Here is a 15,119-nt window from a genome sequence, read left to right as displayed (position 1 = left end):
ACTCAGCATATCAAAATTCTCCGAGAGCTGTATTGTGGATTCACCACCAGGATCTCACCATTCTACAAGGAAGTGATCACTGATGTAAAGAGAGGGGTGCGGCAAGGTGATACCATTTCACTGAAACTCTTCATTGCCACCCTTGAGAATATCATGCAGTGACTGGAATGGGAAGAAATGGGAGTGAAGATAGAGGGTCAGCAATTATATCACCTCCGCTTCGCTGATGACATCGTTCTCATAACAACCAAACATTAGCCAAGCGGCACAAATGCTGACCGACTTCGACCACAAGTGTGGAAAGGTCGGATTGCAGCTGAATCTCAACAAGATGATGTTCATGAAAAATGAACTGGTCCCTGAAGCTCCATTTGCTCTCAATGAAATGAACATCTCCGAATACAGCAGCTATGTGTACCTGGGTTGAGAAATCAACATGAGGAACGACTTGGTGCCAGAACTGCGCAGGAGGAAGAGAGCAGCGTGGAATGCCTTCAAGAGCGTTGAAGAAGTGGTTAAGAGAAAGAAGAACCTCGGACTCCGGGCACATCTTTGCGATTCCACTGTTCTTCCTGCACTAACATATGCCTCAGAGACAAGCAGGCCCTACGCAAGCAGGATGAGAATGCTATTAGCGTATCCCAAAGAGGAATCAAAAGAGCTATGCTGGGAATATCATGCCTCAGCCAAGTGAGAGAAGGAATCCAGAGTTCTGACCTCCTTCTCTGGTCAAGAATCAGGGATACTGTCTCGTTTGCCAAGGCATCAAAAATCAGATGGGCCGGTCATGTAATGCAATTCAGAGACAACTGCTGGACTAGAGCTGTTGCCGACTGGATTCCATGGGACGTCAGAGGACCTCGTGGCCACCCACCAACTAGATGGTCAGATTTCTTTGTCAAATCTCTGAATGAACGATTCAAGGCGTTTCCTGTCCCTGGAGTGAGCAAATATCATTGGGCTGCACTGGCTCGTGACAGGGACAAATGCAGACGTTACTGGCGCCCACTCGAGCAAATTGAAGATCAACGGGACTACGAGTGATACAAGTGATACAAGTGATTCCTGAATGTGAGTGTGTTGTACATGCATATATAAACATGAAAATAAATATACATAAAAACACACGGATGACAACAAAGATCCCATCTTTGTAGTAGGATAACAAATACATATTAGTAAGTTATTTAATGAGAAATAAGGAAAACTAATTTGAAGCTCTATTTTTTTAATGTGAACACTAAAATATTTGTTATGTTTATATTTTAAGAAAAAATATTCAGATTCTTACCATATGCTAAGATAAAAGGATTCCAGCAACTTTTTGCCAACAGTTGACCAATTGTGGGAAATTTTTCAATGACAGTTTTTGAATCCTGTAAAATAAAATTATGTTTTGGTCACCAAGAAGACAGTATGTAACTCAGAAAGTCTGAACCGGCACTACAGGTTGAGGGAATCTGAATATCTCTAGTTTCCTATATACTTTAGAAAAGTAAGAGAAGAGAAACTCTTTAGCTAAATAACAAGCAACAATAATAAAGTAAAGCCTATCAAGAACTATCTTCCTCCTTAGGTGAGGTCAATGATAAAATTAAATCACTTTGTTGCACAATTAATTACATTTTACTCATACCAAACAGTCAGGAAAGGTTACCTAACTTCAAACTAACAAAGACTTTTAGTGAATCATAGGGGAAAACCATTAGGGATGATCATATTATATATGGATTCTTCTTATCTTGATTCTGATTTTCCACACTAAAACAAGAGGGACTCTAATATCTCTCCAATCAACTTAGGTGGACAAGGACTCTAGACTTGAAAAAAGACAGAAATCAGCTGAAATATAAAGGTAAATATTTCTGTTTATAACAATTTTGACTACTACCAAGAAAAAATGCTCAACCAGACAGGTACCAAGTCAGGCCCTGAGGTGGCAAGAAGAAAGCACTGCAACACGCCAAGAAGCAGGCCCAGGGAACGGGGAGTGAAAGAAACGCAGGCACTAGGGGCACGACCAAGGGAAAGGCCCCTGGCCACTGGGGGGATAAAGAAATTGGGCAAATAGTTGGTCGCTCCTGGTGCCAGAGATAACAGTGATTTTTAGTTCTATTAGTGGTTTAACATCTGGGTTCCCTGCATAGTGTCTGTTGCCAGCAGTAGCTAGAATGAAGTGTTCTGGAACCTGTTGTACATTTAAGAATAAAATTTTATTAAAAAACAAACAAACAAGAATTCATAAGGTTGGCATGGGCGGGGCAGAAGCCAAGGACAGAGCTATATGGGGCTTGCAGGGTGCCGGGCTCCGGGTTTGCGCTGCAAGCACTTAATACCTCCGTTACAGGTCAGAGGCCTGATAGGAGCGGCTTCTGGAGGCACGATGGCATTAGTAGCCTCGAGTCAATCTCCCCCTCCATATCCCATAATAACCACAAATTAGCCTCTTGTGTGGAACTTTCACTGCTTTATCACCTCTCCATAGATCAACCAGACTAAAGTTCAGCAAATATATATAATGAGCCGGAGGTGGTTTGTGGGTGTGGCTCTCACATACCTAATTTTTAGCCATTTAATTTCTTGGTAAACTTGGCCCCAAGTTGTTGGGGTATGGCCAAAGGCACAGCCGCAATTTTGGGGTTTCTGGAAGTCTGAAGGCATCATCGGGCTGCTGATGCACTCCCCCTGCAGGTACAGGCTGATGTGCTGGTGGCAAGCTCAAAGCCTCCACCCCTCTTGGAGAGCCTGGCAAGCCACCAAGGATATCCTGCCCACACGGCAGAGCCTGGCAAGCTACCCAGGATGTATTCGGTATGCCAAAAACAGTAACAATGTGCTCTTCATGTTTCAGGATGAGCAGATATCATTGGGCTACACTAGCATGCAAACAGGAACGAATGGAGACATTACTGGTGCGTGCTCGAGCAATCGGTGAGCAGTGGAATGACAGTGATACAGTGATATATATAGGACTTTTCACCGCCCCAAAAGCTGAATACATATTCTTCTCAAGTGCACATGGTACATTCTCTAAGGCAGACCACATGTTGGGCCTCCATAAAATTAAGAGGATAAAAATTATATCAACTATCTTTTAAGACCACGAGGCACCAAAAATATAGAAGTGAATCAGGCCCAGAGAATCAAATAAAACACATAAAAATTAAACAGCTCACTACGGAACAAACAGTGGCTTAGAAAGGAAATCAAAGAGTAAATCAAAAGATTCCTGGAAATGAATGAGAATGAAGACACTAGCTACCAGAACTTGTGGGATACTGCAAAAGCAGTGTTAAGAGTAAAGTGTATAGCTCTGCAGGCATTCACCAGCAAGGAAGAAAGAGTCCACATAAATAATTTAATAACACAGCTTAAGATCTTGGAGAGTGACCAACAAAAGAAGCCAAACCAGGCAGGAGAAAGGAAATAATAAAACTTAAGAGCAGAAATTAACAAGATGGAAGCCTGTAAAAAATCACAAGGACATTCACTATACATTCCAGACCACAGCCCTCAGGCCAGGTTAGTCTTCCTAACCCCAGCAGGGTCCTAGTGTTGTCATTACTTTTGGATCATGACAGCATTTGTCTATGACCATGCTCTCATCTTATAGTTGAGTATTGTGGTGCTTTGGCCTGGCCCATTTCAATGCCAGGGTAGCTCACAGCTTGCTCTGGGTTCATTCCGTCCCTCGTCGGGACCCTGCTTTTGAAGTGCTAGGAACTAAGGGCAACTGAGTTGAGAAAGCAGATGCCCAGGAGTAAATATTATTGGAGTCAATCAGTTCCCAAGTTACAAAGCATAATATTAACTGTCTTCCTGTGTCCATACAGAAAGGCCATTGCTCTAAGGCAAATTAAGTTCTCTGTGGCAAGGCTGAAAGGACAAACCCAATGTTATCTTACAGAAGCCCAGAAAACAGTTCAAGAATGATCAATGAAACCTAGAGCTGGTTCTTTGGAAAAATAAATAAGATTGATAAACCACTAGAAAGACTCACAAAGAAAGAGAGAGAGAGACCCCTAATAAACAGAGTCAGATATGAAAAGGGTGACATCAAAAGAGAAACTACAGAAATCCAAAGGATCATCAGAGATTACTTTTAGAATCTTTATGTCGTGAAACAAGAAAACCTCGAAGAAATGGATAAATATCTGGATTCCTATTGCCTCCCAAGGCTAAACTAAGAGGACTTGGAATATTCGAACAGGACTATCACTACCAAGGAAACGGAAATGGCAATAAGAAGTCTCCCCCCAAAAGGCAGCTCAGATAGAGAAGGGACCACCAAATAAATCTGCTTACATTTGGGTGCCTTAAGGGCCCAGTCGGGATGGGAGATGCGAGCTGAAAGTAGACTACAGATTGAACATGATGGCCACTCAGTACCTCTATTACAAGCCACAACACCCAAAAGGATAGAGAGAGAGCAAAAGAGAATGCGCTGCCACAGAGGCAGGGTGGGGGGGCATGAGGTGGGGGTGTTGGGAGGGATACTGGGATCATTGGTGTTGGAAAATGGGCACTGGTGGAGGGATGGGTACTCAATCAGTGTATGACTGAAACATAAACACCAAAGTTTGTAAGTCAGTAACTACCTCACGGTGATTCATGTAAAAATAAAAAAATTTTTTTTTAAGTCTCCCCCCACCGGACAAAAAAAAAAAAGCACTGGCCCAGATGGATTCACTAGTGAATTCTTCCAAACCTTTATAAAGTGCCTACTCCCAATCCCTTCCAAAGCTTTTCCAGGAAATTGAAGAACCAGAAACACTTCCAGTTTCCATGAGAAAAATATCACCCTGTTACCAAAAGCAGAAGGAGACACCACCAAGAAAGAGAATTACAGGCCGATATCCCTGATGAACACAGATACAAAGTTCCTCCTCAAATTTCTAGCAAACAGAATCCAATGACTCATCAAAATGATCATACACCATGACCAAGCAGGAGTCATCCTGGAGATGCAATGATGATCTAACACTTGCACATCAATTAACATAGTAGCACAGTAGCACTGTCGTCCTGTTGTTCATTTGCTCGTCCTGTTGCTCGAGCAGGTACCAGTAATGTCTCCATTGTGAGACTTGTTACTGTTTTTTGACATATTGAATACGCCACAGGTAGCTTGCCAGGCTGTGCTATGAGGGTGGAATACTCTTGGTAGCTTGTCGGGCTCTCCGAGAGGGACACCCTAAAGACTCTACAGAAAAGTTCCTAGAAACAATAGATTTGTATAGTAAAGTGCCAGATTACAAAATCAATACCTGAAAGTTCATGGCTTTCCTATATATAAAAAAAGAGAAAAGACATCAAAAAAACAATAGTACCTCAGAAAATCACGTAACTTGGAATCAGTTTAATTAAAGAGATTATAAAAGGGCCTGTACAAAGATAACTACAAAATACTACTTCAAGAAAAAAAAAAAAAGAGGACATGAGGAAATGGAAATACATCCCTTGCTCATGGACTGGGAGAATTAACATTGTCGAAATGGCAATACTCTCCAAAGCATTATACAGATTCAATGCAATGGCTAGAAATATGCCCTGAATGTTTTTTCAAAGAAATAAACAAAACACTCCTGAAATTCATATGGAACAATAAACCCCTACAAATTGTTACATCAATCATTGGGAAAAGAAGATGGGTGGCATTACCTTCCCCAACTTCAAATTGCACTACAAAGCAGTAATAATTAAAACAGTATGGTATTGGAATGGAAATAGACTCACAAACCAATGGAACATGGTGGAACATTCTGACACAAACTGTCAAGTATATGATCACTTAATCTTTGATAAAGGTGCAAGAAATGTGAAATGGAATAAGGAAAGTCTCTTAAACAAGTGCTGCTGGGAAAACTGGACAGTTGGGTGCAAAAAAAAAAATGAGCCCTGACCTCTGTCTAACACCAGGCACAAAAGACAGATCAATATGGTTTAAAGACCTCAATATCAGACCTGAATCCATAAGGTACATAGAGGAAAATGTAAGCAGAACCCTCCATGATACTAAATCTAAAGGCATCTTTAAAGATGAAACACCACTGACAAAGCATTTGGAAACAAACATAAACAAATGGAATTACATTAAACTAAGAAGCTTCTGCACCTCAAAAGAAATGGTGACCAAAATACAAAGACATCCCACGGAATGGGAGAAATTATTTACCCAAAACCCATCAGATAAGGGGTTAATATTCAGGATATATAAGACATTGGTAGAACTTACAAGAAAAACACCTCCGACCCCATCAAAATATGGGGAGAGAAAATGAACTGAAACTTCCTCAAAACAGACATACAAATGGCTAAAAGGCACATAAAAAATGCTCCACATCACTAATCATCAGGGAGATGGAAATCAAAACAATACTGAGACATAATCTTACTCCACAAAGACTGGCCCACATCAGAAAGAACAAGAACAACCAGTGTTGGCATGGAGGTGAGGAGAAGGGACTCTCCTTCACTGTTGGTGGGAGTGCTGCCTGGTCCAGCCATTTTGGAAAACAATATGGGCATTCTTAAAAAAACTAGAGATTGAGCTTCCACATGACCCAGCAATAATACTTCTGGCAGTATACCCCAGGAGTGCTGTGTGATCACAAAAAAGAAAGATGAAGATGATCCTTGGGTGACTGCTGCTGCTGGACACCTGTGTTCATTCGGTAGCCCTGAGCCGCCTCCCCGCCTCCCCACCTCCCCAGGGCCCCCCAACAGAGACACAGAGGGACGGGGAGACGGGGAGGCTGGGGACCATAGTCAGATGGTGAAAACGGCCCGTTTAATGCAGAGTTGCTAGCATACTTACAGAACATCTGAAGGGGGTTGAGGTAAGCACAGGTGTGGTTGTCATTTACATAGACAAACATTTCCCAGAGGAAATTCTTTTAGGGAGATCAACAGGAGTGCCCAAGAACAGAGGACTGGTTAAAGAAACTTTGGCACGTCTACACAATGGAATACTATGCAGCTGCTAGGAAAAAAATGAAGTTATGAAATTTGCTTAGAAATGATGGACATGGAGAGTATCATGCTAAGTGAAATGAATCAGAAAGAGGCACAGACATAAACTGCACTCATTTGTGGAGTATAAACTAACATAGTATGAAACTGATACCCAAGGACAGTAGATACAAGGATCAAGAGGATTGTTTCATGGATGGAAGCCTGCCTCAAGTGCTGGGGAAGAAAGCAGCTGGGATGGAGAAGGGACACTAAGTCCATGATGGTTGGAGGGCTTGCCTGGGATGGGAGATGTGTGCTGAACGTAGACAAAGGACCAAATGTGATGGCCTCTCAGTATCTGTATTGCAAACCATAGTGCCCACAAGTAGAGGGAGAATAAGAAGGAATCTGCCTGCCATGGAGTCAGGGGGTGGGCTGCAGTGGGGGTGGTGGGAGGGAGACTGGGGACACTGATGGGGGGAAAGCTACACTGGTGGGGAGATGAGTGTTCAACCATTGTATGGCTGAAACTCAATCATGAAAGCTTTGTAACTGTATCTCATGGTAATTCAATTAAAATTTTTTTTTTTTAAAAAAGAGAATTCGTAAGGTTATTCTTGCACTGGGTCTCAGCTGTTTTTTACAACATAGAAGTGAACCCTGCCCGGAGTACCACCACAGTGCACTCTGTTCAAGTGTCTGCTCTGTCCTGTATTCTGCACTATCTGGAATTAAACCACCTAATTTGAAAAAAAGAAAGAACGAAAGAGACAGAGAAATAGGAAAAAAGATCAACTGAATAGAAAACAGTTTAAGATTTAAAGACCAACATGCTATTCTACAACTGGCCCTTTTCCCACTTCTTTACCTTCCAAGAAAGTTCAAGAATGAGACCAAACTGAGATAATGTGCATATAAGCCGAAACGATAAGCATTTCCTGATGCTATAGCAATAAATTCTTCACATTTGTTTCACCATTAAGGCTAGTCCTAGACTTTCTGGGACCATTTTAAGGTCAAATTACAAGTCCTATTACAAAAGCAACAAATTTAACAGTACTAGTTGCTCATACAGACTGCATATTTCCATCCAGTTTCTAAAGATAAACTCATATTATCGACATAAATTACCTTTCAAATTCCCGACTCCTTTGTTTAGCGGAAGAAAAGACCAATACACAAGAACACTGAGGTTAAATGATAATTTTGCTTTTCATCTTAATATTGTTAAACAAGTATAAAATACAGTAAATTGTTAATATTCTCAAATTTAAATATTCCCCCCAAAGATAACTTAAGATTTGAGCATAACTCTAATCTCCTAGCATAGCCTACTTTAGCAGAGAGCAGAGTAAAGAGAGCAAACTCTTCTCCAATATCTGTAGATACAAAAACCTGCAAAAGAACCTAATTATTGACTGTTTATTTAAAAACAAACTTGTTTGAAAATCTTATATAATGATGTAATTACTGAAGAAGAAAAAAATTACTTTAAAGGAAAAACAAGGAAAGCATGTCCTGTCTATATTACTGAAGGGTTATTGGTCTTTTTAGTTGATCAATACTTTATGTTAACACCACAAAGTGTCTATTGTCACTAGATAACTTTATTATTTTGGGACACTACTTACCATCACTTTCAAGGCCTCATACAGCTGCCTTAGGAAGCCCTGAAACTGAGGCAGATGAAGGCAGAGATCTTGTTGGATTTTCAAAGTGGAGGCCTGGTCCCATTGAGAAAGCTTCTTTATCCAAAACTGATACTCAGAAGAAAGGTCTACTGAAATTTGAGCCATCTCAAGATAAGGAAACTTGATGTACTTCTACAGTGGTCTATGAAGCACCAGAGCAAACAGTTTGAGAATGTAATCTGGAAGAAAGAAGGGGGGAAATGCATTTTTTAAAAGGAGCTTTAAACAGTGCCTTAGCAATCTACTGGTGAATAAAAAAGGACTAAAAGTACAATGTTTTCTGTAGAATCCTCTTTGAACTATTTAAAGTTGTTGTATTACTGTGTTGAAGGTCTCATTTTCAGCATGAACTTTTAAAAAATTTATTTTATTGAATCACTGTGTCGAGATAGCCTCTTACAAAGCTGTTCATGATTGTATTTCAGTCATACAGTATTCCAACACCCATCCCTCCACCAGTGTGTATTTTCCAGCACCAGTGTCCCCAGGTTTCCTTCTATCACCACCCCCACCTCCCAGGGTGCCTCTATGGGAGGGGTTCTCTCTCTCTCTCTCTCTCTCTCTCTCTCTCTCTCTCTCTCTCTCTCTCTCTCTCTCTCACACACACACACACACACACACACACACACACACACACACACTTTGGGCATTGTGGTTTACAATACTGACACTAAAAGGTTATCAAAAATATCCCTTTACCTGCTTTTAACACCCAGATCTTGGCCAGCATGATCGTTTCCAGCTATTATTGTCATACTGGTCTCTTCTTTATCTTACCTACCCTCCACCCCCGGACACACTTGTGATTGATTCCAACCACTGACTAATCCTCCAAGCCTCTATTTTCCCTGGCCATGGATATTAGTCTTCTACCATATATATTTTTTATATACCACAAACGCATTAATCATTGCATTGAGAACAAGAGGAATCGGAACAAGAAGAAACAGAACATTCGGGAAACGAGTTGGAGACAAGACGCTGAGGCTACACATTGAGGACAAGAAGGTTGATGATGAGACATTGAAGACGAGAAGGAGAACTGCCAGACGCGGGGGCAGGAGATTCTGCAGCTCTTTGTTAGGAATCGTTAATTCCTGGTCTTGGAGGGTTTTTTTTTTTTATCAGAGATGACTGATGGCATATTTGGTATTGTGCATAGTTATGCAAAATAGTTCTTTCCTTCAGCCTCATTGTAAATCTCAAAATATATAAGAAAAATGGTGTGCCCATGCAGGCTGGGCACGCAGGACTCAAGTATTCAGTGGCCGAGAGCCCCCGCGTCTGGCTGTCTTCATGGGGGTTGCTCCGAGGGGGCAGGTGGAGTCTCCTTCCCTGCCCCAAGCAGAGCCCTGGCCGCTGAAAACCTCCAGAACCCAGCGGCAGCCATGCTCAAGGCCACTCTCCACACGCTCAGACGAGCCTCACGCATGAAGGAACTGACAGAGAAACCCAGGTATGTGGGACCCATGGCTGAGAACTCCAAGCCTGCTCAGATCGGGACTGGGCCTCCTCCACCCAGATCCCCAGTTTTCCAGTAGCTTGGCAGTCACAACCTCAAACTGCGCCCACCCACCCCCTACCCCCCGCCATGTAATCTCATCAACAGCCAAGATCCACAGACTATAAAACAAAGCTCCCAGAAGAGAGTGATGCAGAATCTTGAAAGGCAGAGCCTGGCAAGATTCGATATGCCAAAAACAGTAACAATAATGGGCCTCATTCCCCTGACCCTGAATGTGATAGGGATGAATGGAGACGTTACTAGCACCAATGAACAATGGGATGACAGTGATACAGTGATACCACAAATGAATGCAGTCATTCTGTATCTGTCCCTCTCCTTCTGACTCATTTCACTCATTAGCATGAACTTTTAAAATAAAGAATGACATGAGATTTGGGGCAATCCGAGGGGGACAGGCGAGTCCCTCCCCTCTGCAACAGAGCCCTGGCAGCCCAAATCCTCCAGACCTCATTCTCCGCCATGCTCATGGCCACTCTCCACAGGCTCGGACGAGTCTCATTCACGAATGAATCTGCTGAAAAGCCCAGGTATTTGGGACTTGTGACCGAAATTTCAGGTTCAAAGAGTCAGGAATTGGCAACCTCTTCACATCTCCCTAAGCGTCCAGTAGCCTGGCAGTCATGCCTATGAACTGCCTCTTGTGCCATATAAATCATTAATAGCCATGATCCAGAAACTCAGAAATAAACCTTTCAGAAAAGAGCAACACACCACAGAGATGTCTCTGGATCCCAAAGTCACCATCTAGTTAAAAAAATACAAATAAAAATATTTAAAATTTAAGAATTCCCGGAGCAACATCTCATACTTTACACCACTGATATATGAGGAGTAGGGTATATCACTGGATGGGATGTAAAGTTTGGGAAATTTACTTTAAAAGACAGCCAGGTGCACAGGCAAGAGACTCTTATACCCTACTTCTTCCTGTGGGAGAACCTGGCAAACTACCAGGAGTTTCCTGCCCACATGGGAGAGTCTCGCAAAGTCCCCATGGTGTACTAATATGCCAAAACCAGTAACAAACTGGGTCTCATTCCCCTGACCCTGAAAGAGCCTCCACTATGGCATCATTGGGAAGGACGAGTAGAGAGAGGCTTCTAAAATCTCAGGGCTTGGATGAATGGAGACGTTACTGAGACCGCTCCAGAAATTCAATGATCAACAGGATGATGATGATGATGATGATGATGATGATGATGATGATGATGATGATGATAATGATGATGATGATGATGGGATGTAAATTAGAAGGCAACCAATCTCGGGGAAAAATTATATATATGTATATATCACTTGTATCACTTGTCATCCTGTTGATCTTCCATTTGCTCGAGCAGGCGCCAGTAACGTCTGCATTTGTCCCTGTCGAGTGCTAGTGTAGCCCAATGATATCTGCTCACTCCAGGAACAGGAAGAGCCACAAACCGTTCCTTCACCTCACTACCCAGCCACCGCCATGCTCCAGGCCGCTTTCCGGACACTCGGGCCAAACCTCACGCATGACTGAAGCCCACAGAACCAGGTAAAGCAGAACTTTGCGACCTTGGACTCCAGGCTCAACGAGACCAGAAACTCCTACAATCTCTGACGCCCCGCCCCAGGGATCAAACCCAGACGACCCACCCTACCAGAGCCAGATAAATACCTCACCTGCAGACCTCCATGACCCCCACTACCCAGCCACTGCCACACTCCAGGCCGATTTCTGCTCAACATAGGACACTTAACACCCATTTTCCATAATTTGCGCAACATAGTTGATGGGCTTCAAATATGGTGTGAACCATGGGAACACCTCTAAGGGGGATTGGAGGCCGCCCTAAAAGCCTCCATCCCTCTCGGAGAGCCTGGCAAGCTACCGAGAGTACCCCACCCCCACGGCAGAGCCTGGCAAGCTACCTGTGGCATATTCAGTATGCCAAAAACAGTAACAACAATGGCCTCATTTGCCTGACACCAAAAGAGCCCCCGATACGGCAGCTATCTCAAGTAATTCAACAATTTTTTTTTAAAGATGAGAAGAAGAAAAGAATACTGGCCCTAAAATAGCCTTAGGGCTACAGCATCAAACATTTTCTACACAGAAAGCCTCTTTTAGATACACTTCCTTTTCAGTGAACTGAGATGTTTTTCTTTTCTTTTTTCTCCTTTTTTTTTTCTTTTTCTCACTCATGTAACTTGAAAGGCAATATAAACACACACATATAAATGTACACACACATACACTTGGACACATATGTGTAAGACTAATGTTCAAGTAACTTATTTTTGTTATTGTTACTAAGTTAGAGAAAAATGTTACTTATGGAAGAAATTACTATAATAGGTCAGATGCGTTTTTCTTGGGGAGATAGTACCTATTTCAATTTCAGACGGTCTCCTTCTTCCTTATTCAGCTTTGGGAGATTAGATGTTTCTAGGAATCTGCACATTTCTTTTAGATTCTTCACTTAATAGAGTTGTTCATAGTAAACTCATACAATGTCTTGGATTTCTGGGGGTTCTGTTGTAATTTCTTTCCTTTCATTTCTGATCCGATTTGAGCACTTTCTCTTTTCTTCCTCATGAGTCTAGTCAATGGTTTTTCTACCTTTTTTATTCTTTCAAAGAAACAGCTCCTGGTTTCATTGATTCTCTGTATTGCTTTCTTAATTTGTGCTCTGGTGTTAACTATTTCTTTTCTTCTACTAGTCTTCGGATTCGTTTGTTATTGGCTCTCTATAAGTTTAAGGTATGGATATAGGTGTCGACTTTATCATTCTCTTCTTCCCTTTTGTAGGCCTGTATCCATACATTTAAGGTGAGCATAGAGGTTGTTGCTCACACTAGGCACCATGTGTGCAGGGGCTGGACATACACTGGCCGTGATGTTCACACACTAGGCACCGTGTGTGCAGGGGGTGGACATACACAGGCCGTGATGTTCACACACTAGGCACCGTGAGTGCAGGGGCTGGACATACACAGGCCGTGATGTTCACACACTAGGCCCCGTGTGTGCAGGGGCTGGACATACACAGGCCGTGATGCTCACACTCTAGGCCCCGTGTGTGCAGGGGCTGGACATACACAGGCCGTGGTGCTCACACACTAGGCACCGTGAGTGCAGGGGGTGGACATACACAGGCCGTGATGTTCACACACTAGGCACCGTGAGTGCAGGGGCTGGACATACACAGGCCGTGATGCTAACACACTAGGCCCTGTGTGTGCAGAGCCTGAACATACACAGGCTGTGGTGCTCACAACTGCGTGCACAGCTGCTCAGTTCAGCTGAAGTGCTTACACAGGCACTAATCAACGGGTCAGGCTTACGGTGTGCTCACTGGGGGTTGAATCTTGATCACAAAGTTTGCAGATTTCCTAACTTGTTCATGGGCCCACATTGTAACTGTGATGCCTGCCAGAGATGACAGTCTACTGCAGCACTGGGGTGTGTCCCAAACCACAGGACCCCCAAAACTTACACTCAGCACATGCAGTCACATAGATACTGCACTCTACACTCTCAACGTTAGCAAGGCAGGTGATTTTTGCCACTAAGTCATTCTGACTGTTGCTGCTTCTGACTTAAGTCATTCTCCCAAGTGTTAGGGGAAATCTCAACGTGGAAAATAGCATTTTCCCAATAATGTGTGATTAAATAAGTGATGATAATAAGTCACTATATCACTGTATCACTGTCATCCCTTTGTTTGTCGATTTACTCGAGCGGGTACCAGTAATGTCTCTATTCCTCCCAGCCCTGAGATTTTAGTAGCCTCTCCTTACTCATCTTTCCCAACGACTGGAGACTCTTTCAGGGTCAGGGGAATGAGACCTATTGTTATTGTTTTTAGCATATAGAATACACCACAGGTAGCTTGCCAGGCTCTGCCCATGCAGGCGGGATACTCTTGGTAGCTCGCTTGGGCTCTCCAAGAGGTATTTACATACATATATATATATATATACACATCTACATATATGTATATATATACACACACACACATATAAATGTATGTGATAATAAGTACTATTCTGCTTTTTAATTTTTTTTTTTAAATAAAGAGAGTCTCTTGCCCATGCACCTGGCTGTCTTCCCCGGGGCCCCTCGGAGGGGGTGGGCTCCAGCTTTCCTCCCCACCCTGAGCAGAGCTCCCGCTGCCGAAGACCTCTGGAGCCTAGCCACAGCCATGCTCAAGGCCCCCCTCCACACATTCAGACAAGCCTCACGCATGAAGGTACCAGCAGAGGAACCCAGGTGTGTGGGACCTGGGGCTGAGACCTCCAAGCCTGCTCAGATCGGGACTGGGCCTCTTCCGCCCAGATTTCCCATTTTCCAGTAGCTAGGCGATCACACCCAGGGACTGTCCCTGGCACCATGTAATCTCACCAACGGCCAACATCCAGAGACTTAAAACCAAGCTCCCAGAAACACACGTGGCCGCAGATTATAGCCTACTTTTCCCTCTGGAAGAACCTGACAAGCTACTGAGAGTTTCCTGCCCACATGGGAGAGCCTTGCAAACTCCCCATGGTGTATTCCTATGCCAAAAACAGTAACAATGCTGGTTCTCATTCCCCTGACCCTGAAAGAGCCTCCAATGCGGCATCCTTGGGAAGGATGAGTAAAGAGAGGCTTCTAAAATCTCAGGGCTAGCAACCTCAAACTTTACTACAAAGCAGTAACAATTAAAACAGCATGGTACTGGAACAAAGGCAGAGCCGTAGACCAATGGAACAGGGTGGAATATCCCTACACAAAACCCCAAATGTATGACCATCTAATCTTTGATAAGGGAGCAAGAGATGTGAAGTGGAGCAAGGAAAGCCTCTTTAACAAATGGTGCTGGCACAACTGGACAACCACATGCAAAAAAATGGGTTTAGACCTTGACCTGACACCATGCACAAAAGTCAGATCAAAATGGATTAAAGACCTCAACATTAGACCACAAACC

General features: G+C 43.1%; 1 protein-coding gene across 1 annotated transcript in view; it reads right to left on the bottom strand.

Moving 5' to 3' along the window:
- Positions 1-15,119, bottom strand: part of FANCC (FA complementation group C) — a 197,057-nt gene that overhangs the window by 152,236 nt on the left and 29,702 nt on the right. Inside the window, exons 2-3 of the mRNA XM_055126768.1 lie at positions 8,586-8,824; positions 1,292-1,376 (exon numbers count right to left, since the gene is read on the bottom strand). Of these exons, the coding sequence (XP_054982743.1) occupies positions 1,292-1,376; positions 8,586-8,750 (250 nt within the window). The 5' untranslated portion in view covers positions 8,751-8,824. The remainder of the gene's footprint in view (positions 1-1,291; positions 1,377-8,585; positions 8,825-15,119) is intronic.

Source organism: Sorex araneus, chromosome 2, assembly GCF_027595985.1.
Source record: "Sorex araneus isolate mSorAra2 chromosome 2, mSorAra2.pri, whole genome shotgun sequence".
NCBI classification, from domain to species: Eukaryota; Metazoa; Chordata; class Mammalia; order Eulipotyphla; family Soricidae; genus Sorex; species Sorex araneus.
The sequence above is the reverse complement of the archived record's forward strand: the minus strand, read 5'-3'. Positions and strand labels throughout refer to the sequence as shown.